Source organism: Staurois parvus, unplaced genomic scaffold (genome assembly GCF_062004578.1).
Source record: "Staurois parvus isolate SC_StPar_1 unplaced genomic scaffold, SC_StPar_1.0 ptg001161l, whole genome shotgun sequence".
In the NCBI taxonomy this organism is placed as follows: Eukaryota; Metazoa; Chordata; class Amphibia; order Anura; family Ranidae; genus Staurois; species Staurois parvus.
In genome coordinates this window covers 1,178,471-1,202,113 of record NW_028318957.1, presented here as the reverse complement: position 1 = coordinate 1,202,113, position 23,643 = coordinate 1,178,471, and the positions used below count along the sequence as shown (strand labels likewise).

The following is a 23,643-nucleotide window of genomic DNA, read 5'->3' as shown; positions in this document are numbered from 1 at the left end:
TTGGTGAGTCCACGGCAACAGGAACTATAGTTATGGGCCTGGTAGCCCACTTTTATTAAAAAAGAAAAGCATCAGGCAGGAGTTTCAGCTTCACACAAAACAAACACGCTGAGTCACCTGGTTCTTAAGCTAACTCAGCTTTAATTGCAGCACCTCAGTGCACAGGATCCATTTTTGGCCTCCAAATATGGTTCTCCAGCCCCCTCTTGGGTTTGCACACTCTCTCTAACACTTCCAGGCGTCCTCCAGTCTCCCTGGATTCGCTAGCCCCCACAGCTTTCCCCAACCCTCTCTTGGTCTCCCAGGCCCATGTAGCCATGCTGAGCTTCCCAGTCTTGCCGGCAAGAAGTCCCTCTCACAAGGGATGCAGTCTCCACCAATAAGAACCAGGTCTCCTGACGGGTCTGTCTCCAAGTGGCAGCAACTGCAACAACTCCAAATCCACCTGCCTTTAACTAGTATTAAAGCCTTACCTGCTGTCAAGAATGGACTCAGCACTGGTGGTGGGACTCACCTGCCGTGTAGGCTGCAGTACCAGGGCTGACCAGCGGGTGCTCTCAGCAGCCAGAAGCTCACTCCTGCAGTCAGCCAACACCTGAAGCTGATTGCAGGAAGTGTATTTAAGGAATGACCAGGCCTGTGATGTGGGCCTTGGTGTATGTTTCCCATGAGCCCCTGTACCTTGTATCCTGTGTTCCTGCCTCGTTGCTGACCCTGCTTTGATCCTGACCTCTGCTGACCGTCTCCTGTTGAACCCCTGGCTTGCCTGACCATCCTTCTGCCTGATCCTCGGTACCGCGCTGCCCGCTACCTGCTGAACCTGTCTTGCGACCCCGACCATTCTCTGCTTGCTCCTCCTGTACCACGCTTCCTGCACGATACAGACCCGGCCTGTCTGACTACGCTTACTTCACCCGACGATCCATCCATCCCGCACGGATCACCTTTAGTAAGTCTGCCTGCCTCTTCCCATCAGACTCCGTTCCTGCACTCCCCTGCCAGTACTCTCTACCACAGCCGGACGCACTCAGGGGTCGCGACCTGGTTCCAGTCTGCATCAAGTCCATCCCCACCATCAGGGGCCCTGGTGAATAGCAGGCTGGGACTTAGACCCCGCGCCCTGAGGAAATCCATGCTGTGGGCTGCTAGAGACACTGTCAGGCGGCACCTGACAGTACCTTATGGCCTGCTACTTCCCTGTGTCAGTCCACACATTTCTGGTCATACCCGGATCCCTAACACCTGCTTTGTGCAGTCAGTCATACTTACCTGCTTTGTGCAGTGGTTTTGCATTGAACAGCCCTGATCCTCCTCTTCTCAGGTCACCCACCAGCGCTCCTGGCTCTTCCCCCTCAAGCAGTGCCCTCAGAGCAAGTACTGATGCATGCTTCTCCTCGAGCCGCTGCTCTCTGCGTCCATAAGATACATAGAGCCGTGGCTTGGCCCAGTCCCCCCACTCTCTTGTCATTGGCTCACTGGCTTTAATTGACAGCAGTGGGAACCAATGGCTCCCCAACTCCCCCTAACTCCCTTTCTTTGAGACTATATTATTGTTTCAGTCATTCCTGTTATACTCACTGTAATTCCTCTATCCGGCTCGTTGTCAGAGCCTCCATCAGATCCCTGAAATGAGGACCCTCCAGATGGTTCATAGTCAGGTTCAGTGTCCTCAGTGTCGGGTTATTTCTTATTCCAGATGCCAGGTGGGGGCAGGAACTGTCTGTCAGGTGAGTATTATACAAACTGTAGAAGAAAAGTATGTTACCAGATGATGAAAGGAATATGTACGATGCCCATTACAGTACGATCAGAAGGCAAAATTTGGAAAATGGGCTGGGATTCACCAAGTGTGGGTACATGGCCCCAAAATGCACCACAGAGGAAAAAGACCATACTAACTGTAATTCCTCTATCCGGCTTGTTGTCAGAGCCGTCATCAGATCCCTGAAATGGGGACCCTCCAGATTGTTCCAGGACAGGTCCAGTGTCCTCAGTGTCTGGTTATTTCTTATTCCAGATGCCAGGTGGGGGCAGGAAATGTCTGTCAGGTGATTATCAGACAATCTGTAGAAGAAGAGTAGAATGTTACCAGAAGAAAATTAACTATTCTCTACATCAGTGGTCTCCAAACTACAGTCTGGGGGCTAGATGTTGACCTTGGCTTGCCTTTATCTGTCCCTTGGGACACTATTCCACCAACTGACACCATTGATGCGGCGTAAATCTTCCCACTGACACCAACAATGGTACACAATTCCTTCCATTCAAACACTGTTTATGCCCACTGATGCCAGGGCATTTTCTGCTTCCGCTGGTCCCACAGTTTGGCCCCCTAATGTCTGAAGGACAATAAACTGGCCTTTTGCTTAGAAGGTTTGGAGTCCCCTGCTCTACATGAATGGAGCTTACGTGTCTGAATTGGAATAATTTGGAATGTCTTTTTCAGACGTCAGGAGGCAGGCTCCTCAGTGAAACTCCCAAGGCAGATCCTCAGTGGCAACTCTCTTTAACTCCTAAAGGCCTTGTGGCTGGATAGGCCCTCCAGCTAAGCATAGCTGGGACCTCAATATGCAGGCTGGACCCTCAGCAGGATGGTTAGTAAAGGCCAGCATCACTCCTGTCTGGGAAACTTCTCTCTTTGTGATTCCAAACTATTTATGCATCCTCCAACCACCACCTGGGCACACCTCCCCAGGGATTGGCTGGAGCTTCATAAATATTCATACAGCTTGCAGCTTTACAGCCGGGTTCCCACTGTGCATGCGTGAGAAGCACTGCGCTTTGTGAATGGCCCTGTAGTCTTCTGGGACCTGTCACGTGTCCCAGAAGACTATGGGAATGAAGGACAACGTCCGCTTCCGATCAACTAGGCAATCACAGTGGACGTGGGAGCGGGTACTTGTCAAATTCGGGTACCCACTCCCCAAAGGTGCAAATCCTTAATGGGGAGCGGGGAACAAAGGCTTAAAGCGGAACGTCCCCTTTTGGGTGGAACTCCGCTTGTCCTGAGGATGAGAACTAGTTGGGTTTTGCACCTGACTGCCCTTTCCTTCTATCTGGTCCATGGGGGTGTAGAGGTACTCATACTGTCTTGTTGGCTTGGTGGGTTGTAGCTACTTTCAGGCCTTACGCTGGGCTGGCTCCTTTCCTGCTGACAGGATTGTCCTCCCTAGGAGACTTGGCACAGTGGAGAGCCTTCTATCCAGAAATCAGCCTGTAGGTAGGCTCCCTTCCCTGGGGCCCCCTCCCAGGCTCCTTTCTCCAGCACCTTCCTTCAGTCCATCTTTCACCCAACTCCCCTGCTGTACAAGATTTGACATATTTAAGGGTTTTCCTTGGCCACCATGCCTGGCCTCCTGCCTGGGGATTGGCCAAGTTCCCCTAAAAATGGGAATCTGGACCTCCTCCCCTCCTCTTCCCCTTTTTCAGAAAGTGACAGAAGTTTCTGAAAGGGTGGGAGGACTTCAGAAGCACAGGCCTGCAGAGCCTCCCTGCTTGTCCTGAGGTGAACTCAGTACCTCACTCCCAGGCTGACTTATCCCAGGCTTCTAACTAAAGATCCTATCTATCAGTAGTGGGTGCTACACATAAATCCAAACCTGAAGCCTGCAACCTGTAGAACCAAAAGAAGCCCAAAGCAATCACACAATGCTCAACTGATTTACAGGAGGTAAAAAAACTAAATTTGCCTTACCAGACCTAGCAGCCTAACTAGGAGGGTGCTACAATCGTATCAGCAGACAGTGTGAAGCTGGAATTGCCATTGTTAGTGATTACGGATTAGCGAATATGCCCAGGTTCAGGCCAATTTCATGAAAGGTCCCTAAAATTCTGAAAACGCCACATTTCCCCTGCACCCAATTAACGTTCATAGGAAAAAGCATACATTCAGTGGCGTCCCGGTCTGATTCATTCCAGTTAAAAAAAAAAAAAAAAAACTTATCAGCAACACTGTGGACAATGCTGTCCTCCAACTGCTCCCACCTCTGTACAAGGTCTAGGTTTCGGGAGGGTTGAAAATGTCCATTTTCATACCATACTGTGTGTTGTCCAATAGTCTAAAGATGCATGTACTCTATTTGTAATTATAACAAACTTGGTATTGACAAAAACCCATGATCTGCACATGTATGTATAATTGTTTCTGGGTGTACCTCTCCGTTTTTTTCATTTTATATTGAAAACCTTCAACAAATAAATATCACGCTTACCACTAGCGCAGGTGGTCAGGCACTATAGCTGGCTTCTGTGTTCTTCACCTATAGCATCCCCTTGTCCCATAAGGCAAGCGGGCCTACCGGTACTCGGTTGCCCCAGGACTTATACATAATGTTAAAGTGCCTGAATGCCACGTTGGGGCAGGTGCGAACTAAGCACAGCAAACAGGTACCGTTAGCAGACAGAGAGGTCAGTGACAGTCCGGAATCAGGGTGGGCTGTGTTCTGAGTATATTCAATATCAGATCCGAGGTCGTCAGCGAGGAAATCCAAACTAGCTAAGCAGGGCGGACAAACAGGGAGCTTGGAGAATGTGTTACAAACGCTATCACAAGACTGCAGGCTTGGCTGGCTTAAATCAGGTTTGGTCTCCACCCAGATACTGACCACATCAGTCACCTTGTAGGTGGACAGAGAGACAGAACCAATGTATCGCAGCCAAAAGCAGGATGCTGGAAAGAGACCAGCAGCTGACATGGAAAAAGAGCGCTGTAAGCTCTTGACAATATTATTGAACAAGAAAATTTAAAAAATTCAAATTATGTTCTGTGGGCCTTCTCAAAACCACATCCTCAATACATGTGAGACCTACCACCTGTGAGAGTAAAACGTACTAGAAGATGTGACCTCCAAGTGATGAAAAAAAAGAGGAAAATCGGTGCACTAAGAGGAAAAAAGTCCAGACATATTATACGATGGCTAGTAAATAAACTTTCTTCTATATCTTATTAAGAAATATCTTTCTTTTATGTTTATTGTACTTTATTTTATTTATTTTATTTAAATTTAAGACCAGTTAGTTCAATTAGTTGATATTGGGAGACTTGATCTGTTTTTTGTATTAACCGACAGTTGGGTCTCCATGAGTTGGCTGGGCACTATCATTTGCCCATATATGACCCCTCTATGGCCTGAAGAAGGAGCACACATGCTCTGAACGCATGCCACGCCTACTGCTGCTGTACCCGGAGATGACATCACTCCCACCCGCCCACTCTCTTAACACATAAAATGATACATAGGTAATTCTTACCTCAAACTATTGATGTTGTATAGAACCAATATAAATCTCCTCAATCCTTCACTATGAATATGACATGAATTTAGTTTTAATTCTTCTATATTTCTGCAGGATTGAAGGATAAAGGCCAGAACAGAGCAGTCCAAAGGGGTGAGGGGGACACCAGAAAGATCAACATCGTTTGATCCAATACATTGTGACACCAGAGCCTTATTCCTGCTCTCATGGAGACAGTGTAAAACGTTAAGAAGATCTCTCTTGTCTTCAATGAATTGTTCAGGTTTCAGTTTTTCTACAACTTTCTTCTGGATCCAGGTGATGACATGTTTGGCAACCTGAGTAGACAATTCTCCCACATGAGACTTTAACATGGATCTAGTAGAAGAGTCTGAGAAACCACAGAGAAAACGGAGGAATATTTCGGCACGGCCATCTTTGTAAGATTCAGTCTTATCAAGTGTTTCCTGTAATCTGTCAGCATTATAGTCAATAAAATGGACTAAAGCAGCAAAGAACTCCTGAAGAGTGAGATGTAAGAAGGTGTAATCCACATCAGGAGGCTGACCAGATTCCATCAGGAAAGATGAAAAGAGATGTTTATCATTTCTCACACTGAATGACTCCAGATGACGCTCATCAAATACAATCATGTGATTCATGACTCCATGTTCTGCCATCCGCCCCATAGATGTCAGCAGTTCCCGGGCAGTGTGAACACCATCTGTATTCTGGCTGTGATTGGCCAGAATGTTGGAGACAAAAGTCACAAAGAGTTGTGTCATTGTTTTGGGTAATGATGTCATCAGCTGAACGGTGATTGTTGGTTGGGCTCTGAAGCACATTGATAACACTCTACAGATGATCCAGCAGTATGCTGGGATATAACAGAAAGTGTACAGCGTGTCATTCTCCTGCACATAATGAAAAGCCTTCTCTGACCATTCCTCATTTCCAAAGAAATTATTGAAGAAGATCCGTCTGTCTTCATGGAGAAATCCCATGATCTCTGCTATTCTCTGGAAAACATCGGTATCAACCGATGCCAGTCTGGTTGGGCGGCTGGTTATCAGTACAGAGCAACCCTTAAGAAGACTCTGCCTCACCAAACTGACCACAACCTCACCAAAATGTGTTCTCTGCTTTGGATTGGACAGTTTACTTGATCTGAAATCCATTTGGTGAATACTTTCATCTAAACTATCAAATATAAACAGAAGTCTCTCTGGATCTTGTAAAATATCTCCAATCTGACTCTTCAGATACGGATATTGTTGAAGAATCATCTCCTCCAAGCTGACCTCTCCCAGTCTATTAAGGTCCCGGAATCTGAAGAAGAAGACAAAGGCAAATCTCTGGTAGTGTTTTCCGGTCACCCAGTCATAGACAAACTTCTGCATCAGTGTGGTCTTCCCTATTCCTGGCACTCCGCTCACCATTACTGCATGTGGTACACATTGTAACTGGTGGTTCCATCGGAACAGCCTATTGGGGGAAATATGTTCCAGTCCAGTCTGTGTTTCCTTCAAGCATTCCTCATGTTTTACCCCGGTCTGTATTAGCTCATTCTGGGGACGCTGCCGGAACTGATCAGTGGAGACTACAATCAGCTTCACATAACGCTCATTGATGAGGAATCTTTGTGGTTCCAGGGTAGTTCCTGGGGGTCTATGCTCCACTAGAGTCTCAGTCTTCTCCATCAGATGATGTTTGTGCTTTTCCTGAATATCTGGGAATATAATGGAAATATGTTATGACTCGGGTTACAGTAGAAATTAGCAATGTAATGTTTAGTCCATTTAAACGTAATGCCGTATTCTGAGCATGGATCTTTGGGAACGTACTACAAATACATCAAATTTTAACGAATTGATAACAGTAGTATACAGACCTATGCGCTTAGCCTGGGTTCACACACGTGCAGTGCAATTTTCACTGTGAATTCCCAAATTAGTTGTTCAGCTGCTCTGATGCGAAATGGCAAATCAGGTTCTAACACAAATTTTTGGGGCGGGTGGCCGCCATAATCCTTAGTAATAATTGGCTGTTAAGGAGTGGGCTGGCAAAAGTGAGTAGTCAGCATTTAGCAGGGTTCCCAGCTTAAAGCTGGATGTACACCAAGGAATAAAATGTCCAAAAAAAAACTGCATTGGGGGTCCTCCCAAAACCATACCATGCCCTTTAGGTCTGGTATGGATTTTAAGGGGAATCCCATGCCACACTCTAAAAAAAATTGTGTGGGGGTCTCCCCAAAATCCATAGCAGGCCCGTATCCAAGCATGCTACCTGGCAAGCCAGAAAGGGGAGGACGAGCGAGGGCCCCCACTCCTGAACCATGCCAGGCCACATGCCCTCAACATGGGGTAGGTGCTTTGGGGTAGTGGGGCTCCCCCCAAAGCACCTTGTTCCCATGTTGAACAAGGGCCTCTTCCCCACAACCCTGGCCGGTGGTTGTGAGGGTATGCGGGCATGGGGCTTTTCAGAATCTGGAAACCTAAGTGATGTCACCGAGATGTCATCGAGTAGCCCAGCCCTATTTAGCAGTGGGAGGCAGCGGAGTGTGACGGGAGTCACTTTGGGTGGGGGGCCCATGGAACACAGCTCACTTTGGAGAACTGGGGAGACCCCTGTCTCAGCTCCCCATATACATACTATGTGTAAGTCACCCTGTGCCTGTTAGGTGTACAGGGTGATCTGTCCTAATATTGGGGTAGGGGGTTGTGGATTGTTTAATGCCATGTGGTTGCATCCCATTGTTCTATTGTGTGTCTTGCTTGGGAGCAAACTATTATGGGGTGTTTGTGTATTGGCTTGGTGGGGGGTGTCTGCAGCAGCCTCCCTCATGATGGGACTGTCTGTTGGTGTGTCTCGTTACTAAAAGGTAGTTTGCCCCGCCCTGTGTCATTATGCAGGGAGGGGGGATTGTTCCCTGAGTGTATATATCTTGTATCTGAGAATAAAATAAACTGGTCTACTTCCTGGTTTTACTTCAAGACTGGTGGCGTCTAGTCTTGTATGGTCTGTGGTCGGTGTTCGGACGGGGAAGCAGTCTCCTAACAGAAATACCCAAGTGCAGTCGGGGTCCGGTTCCGTTACACGGAGCTTTTGGAGGGCAAGAGCCAACATTTCCAAAAAATACATATTAATTTTTAAAAATCGTCCATTTCAGTTTTCGGCCAAGTGCATCCTGAATTTTCAGTTTCGGTTTCATTTCGGTGCACCACTAGTTGTAACTGTACTGTCTCCCTTTATTTTGTAAACTGTTGGCGCTGTATAATCCTGTATAATAATAATCTTTAAATAAAATTACCTCTCAGCTCCGGAGTCAGCGAGTGACCATACTCATCCAGCAGAATCTGATCCACCAGAGCCTCACCTATAGAAAAATCAAGAAATAAAAGCTATATCCTGATCACATCCATTGGAGGCAGACTCACATATTGATCAATTTAAAAGATGACAGTCTGCATTTCATAAAACAATTTACATAGTGAATAAAAAAAAACCTTCAGCCCCCCACGGACGAAACGCGTCGGGTGGAGCTTGTGGCGGTGACAGCATCACAGGTGCAGATTGCGATTGGACAGGGATCGATGTCTGACTTGCAGAAAGCCATAGGAATGCCATACATGGGAAGTCTGTATGGTTTGGCAAGCCTGTTTTCATCTCTTAGAATGTCTCTTTTACCTTTTTAATAGATTATGCTTTGGGGTTTTACACTATGAAAGTGTTTTGTTTTCTTTTTTACTATATATATATATATATATATAAAAACCTTTGAGTGACATTTATGCTTTGCGGTTTTGCACTATGGAAGTGTTTATATATATATATATATATATATATATATATATATATGCACAGGTGAAACTCGAAAAATGATTATGGCTTACAGCTCATGAAAACCCCAAATCCACAATCTCAGAAAATGAGAATATTCCATGCAATCAATAAAACACGGATTGTGTTTCTGAAAAGTAGAAGCATGCATATGTACTCAGTACTTTGTTTGGGCCACTTTTGCAGCAATTACTGCCTCAATGCGGCGTGGCATGGAAGCTATCAGCCTGTGGCACTGCTGAGGTGTTATGGAAGACGAGGATGCTTCAATAGCGGCCTTCAGCTCTTCTGCATTGTTCGGTCTCATGTCTCTCATCTTTCTCTTGGCAATGCCCCATAGATTCTCTATGGGGTTTAGATCAGGCGAGTTTGCTGGCCAATCAAGCACAGTAATCCCACGGTCATTGAACCAGGTCTTGGTGCTTTTGGCAGTGTGGGCGGAGCCAAGTCCTGCTGGAAAATGAAGTCAGCATCCCCATAAAGCTCGTCTGCGGAAGGAAGCATGAAGTGCTCCAAAATCTCCTGGTAGACGGCTGCGTTGACCCTGGACTTAATGAAGCACAGTGGACCAACAGCAGCAGATGACACGGCTCCCCAAATCAACACAGACTGTGGAAACTTCACACTGGACTTCAAGCATCTTGCAGTGTGCGCCTCTCCATTCTTCCTCCATACTCGGGGTCCTTGGGCCTCTCCATTCTTCCTCCATAGCCGGGGTCCTTGGGCCTCTCCATTCCTCCTCCATACTCGAGATCCTTGGGCCTCTCCATTCCTCCTCCATACTCGAGGTCCTTGGGCCTCTCCATTCCTCCTCCATACTCGGGGTCCTTGGGCCTCTCCTTTCTTCCTCCATACTCGGGGTCCTTGGGCCTCTCCTTTCTTCCTCCATACTCGGGGTCCTTGGGCCTCTCCATTCTTCCTCCATACTCGGGGTCCTTGTGCCTCTCCATTCTTCCTCCATACTCGGGGTCCTTGGGCCTCTCCATTCCTCCTCCATACTCGGGGTCCTTGGGCCTCTCCATTCCTCCTCCATACTCGGGGTCCTTGGGCCTCTCCATTCCTCCTCCATACTCGGGGTCCTTGTGCCTCTCCATTCTTCCTCCATACTCGGGGTCCTTGGGCCTCTCCTTTCTTCCTCCATACTCGGGGTCCTTGGGCCTCTCCATTCTTCCTCCATACTCGGGGTCCTTGGGCCTCTCCATTCTTCCTCCATACTCGGGGTCCTTGGGCCTCTCCATTCCTCCTCCATACTCGGGGTCCTTGGGCCTCTCCATTCCTCCTCCACACTCGGGGTCCTTGGGCCTCTCCATTCCGCCTCCATACTCGGGGTCCTTGGGCCTCTCCATTCCTCCTCCATACTCGGGGTCCTTGTGCCTCTCCATTCTTCCTCCATACTCGGGGTCCTTGTGCCTCTCCATTCTTCCTCCATACTCGGGGTCCTTGGGCCTCTCCATTCTTCCTCCATACTCGGGGTCCTTGGGCCTCTCCATTCTTCCTCCATACTCGGGGTCCTTGGGCCTCTCCATTCTTCCTCCATACTCGGGGTCCTTGGGCCTCTCCATTCTTCCTCCATACTCGGGGTCCTTGTGCCTCTCCATTCTTCCTCCATACTCGGGGTCCTTGGTTTCCAAATGAGATGCAAAAGTTGCTCTCATCAGAAAAGAGGACTTTGGACCACTGAGCACCAGACCAGGTCTGTTTTTCTTTAGCCCAGGTAAGATGCTTCTGATGTTGTTTGTTGTTCAGGAGCGGCTTGACAAGAGGAATACGACATTTGAAGCCCATGTCCAGGATTCGTCTGTGTGTGGTGGCTCTTGATGCACTGACTCCAGCCTCAGTCCACTCCTTGTGAAAGTCCCCAACACTTTTGAATGGCCTTTTCCTGACAATCCTCTCCAGGCTGCGGTCATCCCTGCTGCTTGTGCACCTTTTTCTTCCACACTTTTCCCTTCCACATAACTTTCTATTAATGTGCTTTGATACAGCACTTTGGGAACATCCAACTTCTTCTGCAATTCCCTTTTGAGGCTTTCTCTCCTTATGGAGGGTGTCAATGATGGTGTCAAGCCAGCAGTCAATCCCATAACTATGATCCCTACTGAACCAGACTGAGAGACAATTTAAAGGCTCAGGTACCCTTTGCAGGTGTTATGGCTTAGTTATCTGATTAGAGTGGGACACTTTGAGCCGAAATTATTCCACCTTTTCACAATATTCTCATTTTCTGAGATTGTGGATTTGGGGTTTTCATGAGCTGTAAGCCATAATCATCCCAATGATGACAAATCACGGCTTGAACTATCTTGCTTTGCATGTAATGAGTTTATCTCATATATTAGTTTCACCTTTTAAGTTGCTGCACTGAAATAAATTCACTTTTGCACCATAGTCTAATTTTTCGAGTTTCACCTGTATATATATATTACCTTTGAGTGACTTTTGCCCTGCACACCAGCCGAGTAGATGTCATTTTGGGTGCAATATCCTGATCTACTCAAGTGCTGTTTGACCTGCGTTCTGGTAAGAAGCAATTTTCCGAAATCTGGGCTCCACCACCAGACGGAGCATCTAGTTATGACTTTGAACTTTTTTTTTGGGGGGGGGGGGGTTTAGCACTTTTGTTGGTGTTTATTTTTTTATTTAGAAGAATCATCTTCGCAGCACCTGAGCACTGTTTTGAGATTGCTTTATTGAATGTTATTTATATCTTTTATTACAAGAGATTAACCCCTTGCCCTCCAGAGGATTCCCCCCCTCCCCCTTCCTGGCCAGGCCATTTTTTTGAGTCACAGCGCTGCGTTACTTTAACTGACAATTGTGCGGTCATGCAACGCTGCACCCAAATCAAATGTATGTTCTTTTTTTCCCACAAATGGAGATTTCTTTCGGTGGTATTTGATCCCCTGTGCATTTTGTTATTTTTTGCGTTATAAACAAAAATAGACCAACAATTTTTGAAAAAAAATATATATATTTTTGACTTTTTTGCTGTTACACATGCACAGTCAAAAAATGAAAAAATCAAATTTCGTCATAAATCTATGAAAAAAATGTATTCTGCTCCGTGTCTTTGCAAAAAAAAATCCCAATACGTGTAAATTAATTGGTTTACGTAAAAGTTATAGCGCCTACAAATGGCGGTATAGATACTGGGATTTTTTTTTATTTTTTATACTAGTAATGGCGATCAGCGACTTATTGCGGGACTGCGGTGGGCATTCTCACACTGGGGAGGGGAACTGACTTGGTGTCACTGACATCCCCAATGACACCAATACAGTGATCAGTGCTAATAAAAAGCACTGACACTGTGCTAAAGACACTGGGCAGGAAGGGGTTAACATCTGGGGCCATCAAAGGGTTAACTGTGTGTTTTACTTGGGAAACATGCCGCTGTGTATTTCCCTGAATTTTTTCTATTCTATTCCTTCATTTTCTATTTTATTTTATTCTATTCTATTCTTGTTTTCAAATTCGATTTCAAACTCAATTCCGTTTTCAAATTCGATTTGAATTTCATTTCAATCCTTCATATTCGTTTAAATTAATTGCTATTGTACAGTGGGGATCGAAAGTTTGGGCACCCCAGCTAAAAATTTGTATTAATGTGCATAAACAAGCCAAGGAAAGATGGAAAAATCTCCAAAAGGCATCAAATTACAGATTAGACATTCTTATAATATGTCAACAAAAGTTAGATTTTATTTCCATCATTTACACTTTCAAAATAACAGAAAACAAAAAAATGGTGTCTGCAAAAGTTTGGGCACCCTGCAGAATTTATAGCATGCACTGCCCCCTTTGCCAAGCTCAGACCTGCCAGTGTCATGGATTGTTCTCAATCATCGTCTGGGAAGACCAGGTGATGTCAATCTCAAAGGTTTTAAATGCCCAGACTCATCTGACCTTGCCCCAACAATCAGCACCATGGGTTCTTCTAAGCAGTTGTCTAGAAAACTGAAACTGAAAATAGTTGACGCTCACAAAGCTGGAGAAGGCTATAAGAAGATAGCAAAGCGTTTTCAGATGTCAATATCCTCTGTTCAGAATGTAATTAAAAATTGGCAGTCATCAGGAACAGTGGAAGTTAAAGCAAGATCTGGAAGACCAAGAAAAATATCAGACAGAACAGCTCGCAGGATTGTGAGAAAAACAATTCAAAACCCACGTTTGACGGCACGATCCCTCCAGAAAGATCTGGCAGACACTGGAGTTGTGGTACACTATTCCACTATAAAGAGATACTTGTACAAATATGGTCTTCATGGAAGAGTCATCAGAAGAAAACCTCTTCTACGTCCTCACCACAAAAATCATCGTTTGAACTTTGCAAATGAACATATAGACAAGCCTGATGCATTTTGGAAACAAGTTCTGTGGACCGATGAGGTTAAAATTGAACTTTTTGGCCGGAATGAGCAAAGGTACGTTTGGAGAAGAAGGGGCACAGAATTTAATGAAAAGAACCTCTGTCCAACTGTTAAGCATGGGGTTGGATCAATCATGCTTTGGGGTTGTGTTGCAGCCAGTGGCACAGGGAACATCTCACGAGTAGAAGGAAAAATGGATTCAATAAAATTTTAGCAAATTTTGGATGGTAACTTGATGTCATCTGTGAAAAAGTTGAAGTTAAAGAGAGGATGGCTTCTACAAATGGATAATGATCCTAAACACACCTCGAAATCCACGGGGGATTACATCAAGAGGCGTAAACTGAAGGTTTTGCCATGGCCTTCACAATCTCCTGACCTCAACATCATTGAAAATCTATGGATAGACCTTAAAAGAGCCGTGCGTGACAGACAGCCCAGAAATCTCAAAGAACTGGAAGACTTTTGTAAGGAAGAATGGGCAAAGATACCTCAAACAAGAATTGAAAGACTCTTGGCTGGCTACAAAAAGCGTTTACAAGCTGTGATACTTGCCAAAGGGGGCAGTACAAGATATTAACTCTGCAGGGGGCCCAAACTTTTGCAGACGCCATTTTTTTGTTTTCTGTTATTTTGAAAGTGTAAATGATGGAAATAAAATCTAACTTTTGTTGACATATTATAAGAATGTCTAATCTAATTTGATGCCTTTTGGAGATTTTTCCATCTTTCCTTGGCTTCATTATGCACATTAATACAAATTTTTAGCTGGGGTGCCCAAACTTTTGATCCCCACTGTAATTCAAAAGTTTGGATACATCTAAGTTTCTGAATAGACAAAAAATTTGTCCGAATTTCGATTCGAAACATACGTGTCCAAGGGCAGACTGACCATTTGGAAACTCGGGCACTGCCCGAGGGCCTGGGGTCAGTAGGGGGCCCCATGAGATGCCCCTGGTACCTTTTTCATAGGCTTTTTTGAGTTTGGGCAAGGACACAGGGGCCCCATGATCCCCTATTGCCCGGGGGCCCCATGAGTTGTCAGTTCGCCTTTGCACATGTCTAATGTCCAGTATCCCCTCCCCCCCCCACCTCGCTGTTCGAAGCGATTCCTCCCTCCAGCCATAATGCCACCACTGTGTCCCGGGACTGTCACCATCAGGGGTGGACTGACAAGTGATGGGGCCCCCAGGCAATAGGGGATCATGGTGCCCCTGTGTCCTCGCCCACACTCAAAGCCCACCCAAAAAAGCCTATAAAAAGGTACCAGGGGCATTTCATGGGGCCCCCTACTGACCCCGGGCCCTTGGGCAGTGCCCAAATGCTCGAATGGTCAGTCTGCCCCTGGTCACCATTGTTGTTGCAGACACAAATTACCTGTCAGGCTGATTTCTTCCAGAACGGCCAATAAATTAGGATGATGACGATCTTCCTGTAGCACACAGAGACATTCCCAGAATCCAATCACGGCTTCTCTTCCCCGCTCCTCAATATCCAGTAACAAGGTGTGAGAGAAGGCGGCCCGGCTCATGTGTTTTTCCCTGGCCAAGAGGGTCTGAAATGCAAAAAATTTTTTCTTTTTAAAAAAATAAAAAGTTGATCAAAAAAGATAAAACAAAACATAATTCTCACAGATACGATCCTTCCTATGGATTACATTTCACAATGGCAGCCATGATTTCCTGGAAGAGTTCACCATGGCTGTGCTTGTAATCCTCTGAACCCGAGGTTCCCGCTTCTGTGGATTTCAGAGCTTTTTCCAGTTTGCAGAAATGCCCTACAGTCCATTTAATGTCATTCCCTATGGATCTAGGTCACATCTGGCACTATTCTTCCCACTGACACCAATGATGGGGCACTATTCCTCCCACTGACACCAATGATGGGGCACTATTCCTCCCACTGACACCAATGATGGGGCGCTATTCCTCCCACTGACACCAATGATGGGGCGCTATTCCTCCCACTGACACCAATGATGGGGCACTATTCCTCCCACTGATACCAATGATGGGGCACTATTCCTCCCACTGACACCAATGATGGGGCACTATTCCTCCCACTGACACCAATGACGGGGCACTATTCCTCCCACTGATACCAATGATGGGACACTATTCCTCCCACCGATACCAATGATGGGGCACTATTCATCCCACTGATACCAATGATGGGGCACTATTCCTCCCACCGATACCAATGATGGGGCACTATTCATCCCACTGATACCAATGATGGGGCACTATTCCTCCCACTGACACCAATGATGGGGCACTATTCCTCCCACTGACACCAATGATGGGGCACTATTCCTTCTACTGACACCAATGATGGGGCACTATTCCTCCCACTGACACCAATGATGGAGCACTATTCCTCCCACTGACACCAATGATGGAGCACTATTCCTCCCGCTGATGGGGCACTATTCCTCCCACTGACACCAATGATGGAGCACTATTCCTCCCTCTGATACCAATGATGGGGCACTATTCCTCCCACTGACACCAATGATGGGGCACTATTCATCCCACTGATACCAATGATGGGGCACTATTCCTCCCACTGACACCAATGATGGGGCACTATTCCTTCTACTGACACCAATGATGGGGCACTATTCCTCCCACTGACACCAATGATGGAGCACTATTCCTCCCGCTGATGGGGCACTATTCCTCCCACTGACACCAATGATGGAGCACTATTCCTTCCACTGATACCAATGATGGGGCACTATTCCTCCCACTGATACCAATGATGGGGCACTATTCCTCCCACTGACACCAATGATGGGGCACTATTCCCCCTACTGACACCAATGATGGGGCACTATTCCTCCCACTGACACCAATGATGGGGCACTATTCCTCCCACTGACACCAATGATGGGGCACTATTCCTCCCACTGATACTAATGATGGGGCACTATTCCTCCCACTGACACCAATGAGAAAAAGTCAAGATCTGCACATAACTTTAGCAGCAAATATAATGCAGTTTTCTCTGACACAGACATGCTGTATATTGCATTTCATTTCAAAATATTTTTGTCTTACATCTGTGCTGAAGACATTCCGAGATCTGAGTTCCTTCAGGAGGAGCCCGGTGTCCATGTTCTCCAGGATGTAGATCAGATCATCTCTGTAATACTCGTATATCCTCCTCAGTGATGGATCGTCATAGACAGACAGCTGACGGCAGAACCTCTGGATGTCGTCTACAGAAACACAAAAAATACATTTACAGGTCTGTGGCTTTTAGGCCTCCTTTACACTTGCTGCAAAATGTGGCAGTAAGGTTTCGGACTGGACTGTGCCTCCCATTTCAGGATGGAGAGAGGGGATGGGGCCGATAAATGTGTCATTTACCGCCCTCCTCCTTTTCTGAGTAAACACAGGGAGTGATCGGTGCCAATCACCCACGATGTTCATTCGTAACTGAAGCATAGTAAACTGTATTTGCTATGCTTCAGATTGTGAATAAACAGGAAGCCTCTGAGCGCTTCCCATTCATTCGCTGACCAGTGCAGCTAAGGCTACAGAGAAAGAGACCGGGGAATCTCTGTCTCAGTCCTTTTCTCTGTCTTAAAACTGAGACATCAGGGGTCTGTTTAGGCCCCTGACATTTCACCAAAGCCCACCAAGGAGGCTCCAAAAACACTGGAATAAAAATAAAATTGTAAAAAATATTACAAAACTAATGACAGCATCCTCTGCTCTACTGACACCGTCCACTGGTCTACTGACACCGTCCACTGTCCTACTGACACCGTCCACTGCTCTACTGACACCGTCCACTGCTCTACAGACACCGTCCACTGCTCTACAGACACCGTCCACTGCTCTACAGACACCGTCCACTGCTCTACAGACACCGTCCACTGCTCTACAGACACCGTCCACTGCTATACAGACACCGTCCATCCACTGTCCTACTGACACCGTCCATCCACTGTCCTACTGACACCGTCCATCCACTGTCCTACTGACACCGTCCATCCACTGTCCTACTGACACCGTCCATCCACTGTCCTACTGACACCGTCCATCCACTGTCCTACTGACACCATCCATCCACTGTCCTACTGACACCGTCCATCCACTGTCCTATTGACACCGTCCATCCACTCTTCTACAGACACCGTCCACTGTCCTACTGACACCGTCCACTGCTCTACAGACACCGTCCACTGCTCTACAGACACCGTCCACTGCTCTACAGACACCGTCCACTGCTCTACAGACACCGTCCACTGCTCTACAGACACCGTCCACTGCTCTACAGACACCGTCCACTGCTCTACAGACACCGTCCACTGCTCTACAGACACCGTCCACTGCTCTACAGACACCGTCCACTGCTCTACAGACACCGTCCACTGCTCTACAGACACCGTCCACTGCTCTACAGACACCGTCCACTGCTCTACAGACACCGTCCACTGCTCTACAGACACCGTCCACTGCTCTACAGACACCGTCCACTGCTCTACTGATACCGTCCACTGCTCTACTGATACCGTCCAATGTCCTACTGATACCGTTCACTGTCCTACTGACACCGTCCATCCACTGTCCTACTGACACCGTCCATCCACTGTCCTACTGACACCGTCCATCCACTGTCCTACTGACACCGTCCATCCACTGTCCTACTGACACCGTCCATCCACTGTCCTACTGACACCGTCCATCCACTGTCCTACTGACACCGTCCATCCACTGTCCTACTGACACCGTCCATCCACTCTTCTACAGACACCGTCCACTGTCCTACAGACACCGTCCACTGCTCTACAGACACCGTCCACTGCTCTACAGACACCGTCCACTGCTCTACAGACACCGTCCACTGCTCTACAGACACCGTCCACTGCTCTACAGACACCGTCCACTGCTCTACAGACACCGTCCACTGCTCTACAGACACCGTCCACTGCTCTACAGACACCGTCCACTGCTCTACAGACACCGTCCACTGCCCTACAGACACCGTCCACTGCCCTACAGACACCGTCCACTGCCCTACAGACACCGTCCACTGCCCTACAGACACCGTCCACTGCCCTACTGACACCGTCCACTGCCCTACTGACACCGTCCACTGCCCTACTGACACCGTCCACTGCTCTACTGATACCGTCCAATGTCCTACTGATACCGTTCACTGTCCTACTGACACCGTCCATCCACTGTCCTACTGACACCGTCCATCCACTGTCCTACTGACACCGTCCATCCACTGTCCTACTGACACCGTCCATCCACTGTCCTACTGACACCGTCCATCCACTATCCTACTGACACCGTCCATCCACTCTTCTACAGACACCGTCCACTGTCCTACAGACACCGTCCACTGCTCTACAGACACCGTCCACTGCTCTACAGACACCGTCCACTGCTCTACAGACACCGTCCACTGCTCTACAGACACCGTCCACTGCTCTACAGACACCGTCCACTGCTCTACAGACACCGTCCACTGCTCTACAGACACCGTCCACTGCTCTACAGACACCGTCCACTGCTCTACAGACACCGTCCACTGCTCTACAGACACCGTCCACTGCTCTACAGACACCGTCCACTGCTCTACAGACACCGTCCACTGCTCTACAGACACCGTCCACTGCTCTACAGACACCGTCCACTGCTCTACAGACACCGTCCACTGCCCTACAGACACCGTCCACTGCCCTACAGACACCGTCCACTGCCCTACAGACACCGTCCACTGCCCTACAGACACCGTCCACTGCCCTACTGACACCGTCCACTGCCCTACTGACACCGTCCACTGCCCTACTGACACCGTCCACTGCTCTACTGATACCGTCCAATGTCCTACTGATACCGTTCACTGTCCTACTGACACCGTCCATCCACTGTCCTACTGACACCGTCCATCCACTGTCCTACTGACACCGTCCATCCACTGTCCTACTGACACCGTCCATCCACTGTCCTACTGACACCGTCCATCCACTGTCCTACTGACACCGTCCATCCACTGTCCTATTGACACCGTCCATCCACTCTTCTACAGACACTGTCCACTGTCCTACAGACACCGTCCACTGCCCTACTGACACCGTCCACTGCCCTACTGACACCGTCCACTGCCCTACAGACACCGTCCACTGCCCTACAGACACCGTCCACTGCCCTACAGACACCGTCCACTGCCCTACAGACACCGTCCACTGCTCTACAGACACCGTCCACTGCTCTACAGACACCGTCCACTGCTCTACAGACACCGTCCACTGCTCTACAGACACCGTCCACTGCCCTACAGACACCGTCCACTGCCCTACAGACACCGTCCACTGCCCTACTGACACCGTCCACTGCCCTACTGACACCGTCCACTGCCCTACAGACACCGTCCACTGTCCTACAGACACCGTCCACTGCCCTACTGACACCGTCCACTGCCGTACTGACACCATCCACTGCCCTACTGACTTTACTTTTTTGTGAGCGAAAATGAACAAATCTTGTTTGCAATCAATGGCCGGCATTTGTGGGAGGATTTTGTAGTATCGTGACCCATAGAAAATGTGGCTTCTGAAAGGAAAGTTTTCCTGACACATCTGCTGGGGTGGACTCATTTATGCTGAGCACAAGTATATAAAAGGTAACGACTTATTGAGGCTTACCCAGTAATTTCCGCTGGCAGGATCTTTTCATTTTTGATTTTGTATTTGCAGTCGGTTCAGTTGGGGGAAGAGTCAGTTTTTGGCGTCCCCCAACACCCATGGCGCAACCATCGCATTTCCAATCATCTGCAATGTCAATAAAATTCAATAAACGTTGATACATTGATTAACCGGAATCCATCATCAATAAAAGAGCCGTGCAGCAGTTCTCTTACGCCTCATTCACACCTGAGCGTTTTGTAGTGCAAAGCTGAAAAACGCTCGGGGGGGGGGGGATTCAATATTCCTCTATGGAGACAGTTCACATCTCTGCTCCAAGTCGCCGGAGGATCAAAAAAGTTTTGTAGCTCGAATTGGAAAGATTTGATGTATTTTTATTCCCATAGAAAGGAACTGAAGCGCACGATTGGCACGTTTTTGCATGTTTTAATGCACGTTTTGCATGATTTTCTGCTCAAATGTAAGAAAATTTATCCATTGGCCAGCACAGTGGCTAAGTGGTTAGCACTTTCCCCTGGCAGTAGTCGGATCGTTGGTTCAAATCCCAACCACGCCATCACCTGCCTGGAGTTTGCATGTTCTCCCTGTGCCTGCGTGGGTTTCCTCCCGATACTCCAGTTTCCTCCAACACTCCAAAGACATGCTGGTAGGTTAACTGGCTCCTGTCTAAATTGTCCCTAGTATGTGTATGTATGAATGTGAGTTAGGGACCTTAGATTGTACGCCCCTCGGGGGCGGGGACTGATGTGAATGTACAATATATATGTAAAGCGCGGCGTAAATTGACGGAGATATAAGTACCTGAAATAGATTGTTTAAGGGTTAGAGGGTAATTATTTATTTATTATTACATATTTATTTATGATTACTTTTATTTACTTGTGAATTTATTTTACATTTATTTATTCATTTATTAATATTAATATTATTATTCATTTATTATTTTGTTAGGCTAAGGGGTTAGAGTTAAGGTTAGGGTTAGTATTTTATTTAATATTTTATTATTTATTCATATAGTTCACACCAGTGCGGTCAGTTCCAGTGCGTTCCGGTTGCAGAAAAAATGCAGTCTGTTCTGATTTTTTTCTGCACCCAGAATGCACTGGAACTGACCGCACTGGTGTAAACTATGCCACTGACGAACATATCGCCGACTTCTGTGCGTTTTGGATGCAGAAAAAAATACTGAAACGCATGGAGTGTGACCTGACCCTGAGTCACCATAAAGACGTTTTGACTTTGCTCCTCTCTGCTTGTTCTGGAATAATTCATTTGTTGTTTTGCAAACTTTTCTGATTTTTATGTCTGTTACACGTAAACACTTTCTATACGTTGCGATGGTTTGTTACATACGAACATGTTTTATGTCTAGATGTGTTTGTTACATACTAACACGTTATATGTCTAGATGTGTTTGTTACATACTAACACGTTATATGTCTAGATGTGTTTGTTACATACTAACACGTTATATGTCTAGATGTGTTTGTTACATAGTGACACGTTATATGTCTAGATGTGTTTGTTACATACTGACACGTTATATGTCTAGATGTGTTTGTTACATAGTAACACGTTATATGTCTAGATGTGTTTGTTACATAGTAACACGTTTTATGTCTAGATGTGTTTGTTACATAGTAACACGTTTTATGTCTAGATGTGTTTGTTACACGTTATATGTCTAGATGTGTTTGTTACATAGTGACACGTTATATGTCTAGATGTGTTTGTTACATAGTGACACGTTATATGTCTAGATGTGTTTGTTACATAGTGACACGTTATATGTCTAGATGTGTTTGTTACATAGTGACACGTTATATGTCTAGATGTGTTTGTTACATAGTGACACGTTATCTGTCTAGATGTGTTTGTTACATAGTGACACGTTATATGTCTAGATGTGTTTGTTACATACTAACACGTTATATGTCTAGATGTGTTTGTTACATAGTGACACGTTATATGTCTAGATGTGTTTGTTACATAGTAACACGTTATATGTCTAGATGTGTTTGTTACATACTAACACGTTTTATGTCTAGATGTGTTTGTTACATACTAACACGTTTTATGTCTAGATGTGTTTGTTACATAGTGACACGTTATATGTCTAGATGTGTTTGTTACATACTAACACGTTATATGTCTAGATGTGTTTGTTACATAGTAACACGTTTTATGTCTAGATGTGTTTGTTACATAGTAACACGTTTTATGTCTAGATGTGTTTGTTACATAGTAACACGTTTTATGTCTAGATGTGTTTGTTACACGTTATATGTCTAGATGTGTTTGTTACATAGTGACACGTTATATGTCTAGATGTGTTTGTTACATAGTAACACGTTATATGTCTAGATGTGTTTGTTACATAGTAACACGTTTTATGTCTAGATGTGTTTGTTACACGTTATATGTCTAGATGTGTTTGTTACATAGTGACACGTTATATGTCTAGATGTGTTTGTTACATACTAACACGTTATATGTCTAGATGTGTTTGTTACATAGTGACACGTTATATGTCTAGATGTGTTTGTTACATAGTAACACGTTATATGTCTAGATGTGTTTGTTACATAGTAACACGTTTTATGTCTAGATGTGTTTGTTACATACTAACATGTTTTATGTCTAGATGTGTTTGTTACATACTAACACGTTATATGTCTAGATGTGTTTGTTACATAGTGACACGTTATATGTCTAGATGTGTTTGTTACATAGTGACATGTTTTATGTCTAGATGTGTTTGTTACATAGTAACATGTTATATGTCTAGATGTGTTTGTTACATAGTAACACGTTTTATGTCTAGATGTGTTTGTTACATAGTAACATGTTTTCTGTCTTTAGTTGTGTATTATATGTAACATTCCACAGTTTTCTCTTCACCATTCAGTAGTGATTTAGCATCTGATTTTGCTGCCTGATGACACGTTTAGGTCACGTCTAGATCTGTAGAGGAGTTTTGTTAGACGCACACAATGACAAATACTAGATCCTCCTTCACGCGGCAACCGCAAAAAGTCTGTCCAACTTACCTCCATAGAAACTTTTGTACTTCTTCTAATCCAAGATGGCCACTGAGGAAGTAAAATGCATGCTAGGCTATTTTTTCTCCAGTCACCTCCTCCCACAACGTCACATGACTGCAGATATATATATAGTCAGCAATACACAGGAAGGCGGAGATCTCAGCAGCTCTTCAGGCTGAAGTCTGACCTCCTCCCCAATCCTGCTGCAGTCAGGACCATACTCAGTCATCTGTACATGTATTGCTTCACACCAGATGTGGTGCAGCTTCTCCCCCTCGGGCAGCATGTCTCTCTGTCTATGTCTCCCTCTCTCTGTCTGTCTGTCTGTGTCTCTCATGGTGTTGGGTATCGCATCTCTATCTCTCTCTCTCTTTGTGTCTGGGCCATTCTAACACAGGAATATGCTTTCATCTAATCCAGTGATCTCCAAACTGCGGCCTGAGGGTCGGATGTGGCCCTTTTCTTGCTTTTATCTGGCCCTTGGGGC

At 46.1% G+C, this 23,643-nt stretch overlaps 1 protein-coding gene across 1 annotated transcript in view; it reads right to left on the bottom strand.

Moving 5' to 3' along the window:
* LOC149439095 (NACHT, LRR and PYD domains-containing protein 3-like) overlaps positions 1-23,251 on the bottom strand; it is a 32,748-nt gene extending 9,497 nt beyond the window's left edge. Inside the window, exons 1-8 of the mRNA XM_089659477.1 lie at positions 23,163-23,251; positions 20,113-20,238; positions 16,505-16,665; positions 14,823-15,000; positions 8,546-8,611; positions 5,251-6,964; positions 1,900-2,064; positions 1,579-1,743 (exon numbers count right to left, since the gene is read on the bottom strand). Coding sequence (XP_089515603.1) covers positions 1,579-1,743; positions 1,900-2,064; positions 5,251-6,964; positions 8,546-8,611; positions 14,823-15,000; positions 16,505-16,665; positions 20,113-20,212 — 2,549 coding nt within the window. The 5' untranslated portion in view covers positions 20,213-20,238; positions 23,163-23,251. The remainder of the gene's footprint in view (positions 1-1,578; positions 1,744-1,899; positions 2,065-5,250; positions 6,965-8,545; positions 8,612-14,822; positions 15,001-16,504; positions 16,666-20,112; positions 20,239-23,162) is intronic.
* Between the last annotated feature and the right edge of the window lie 392 nt (positions 23,252-23,643).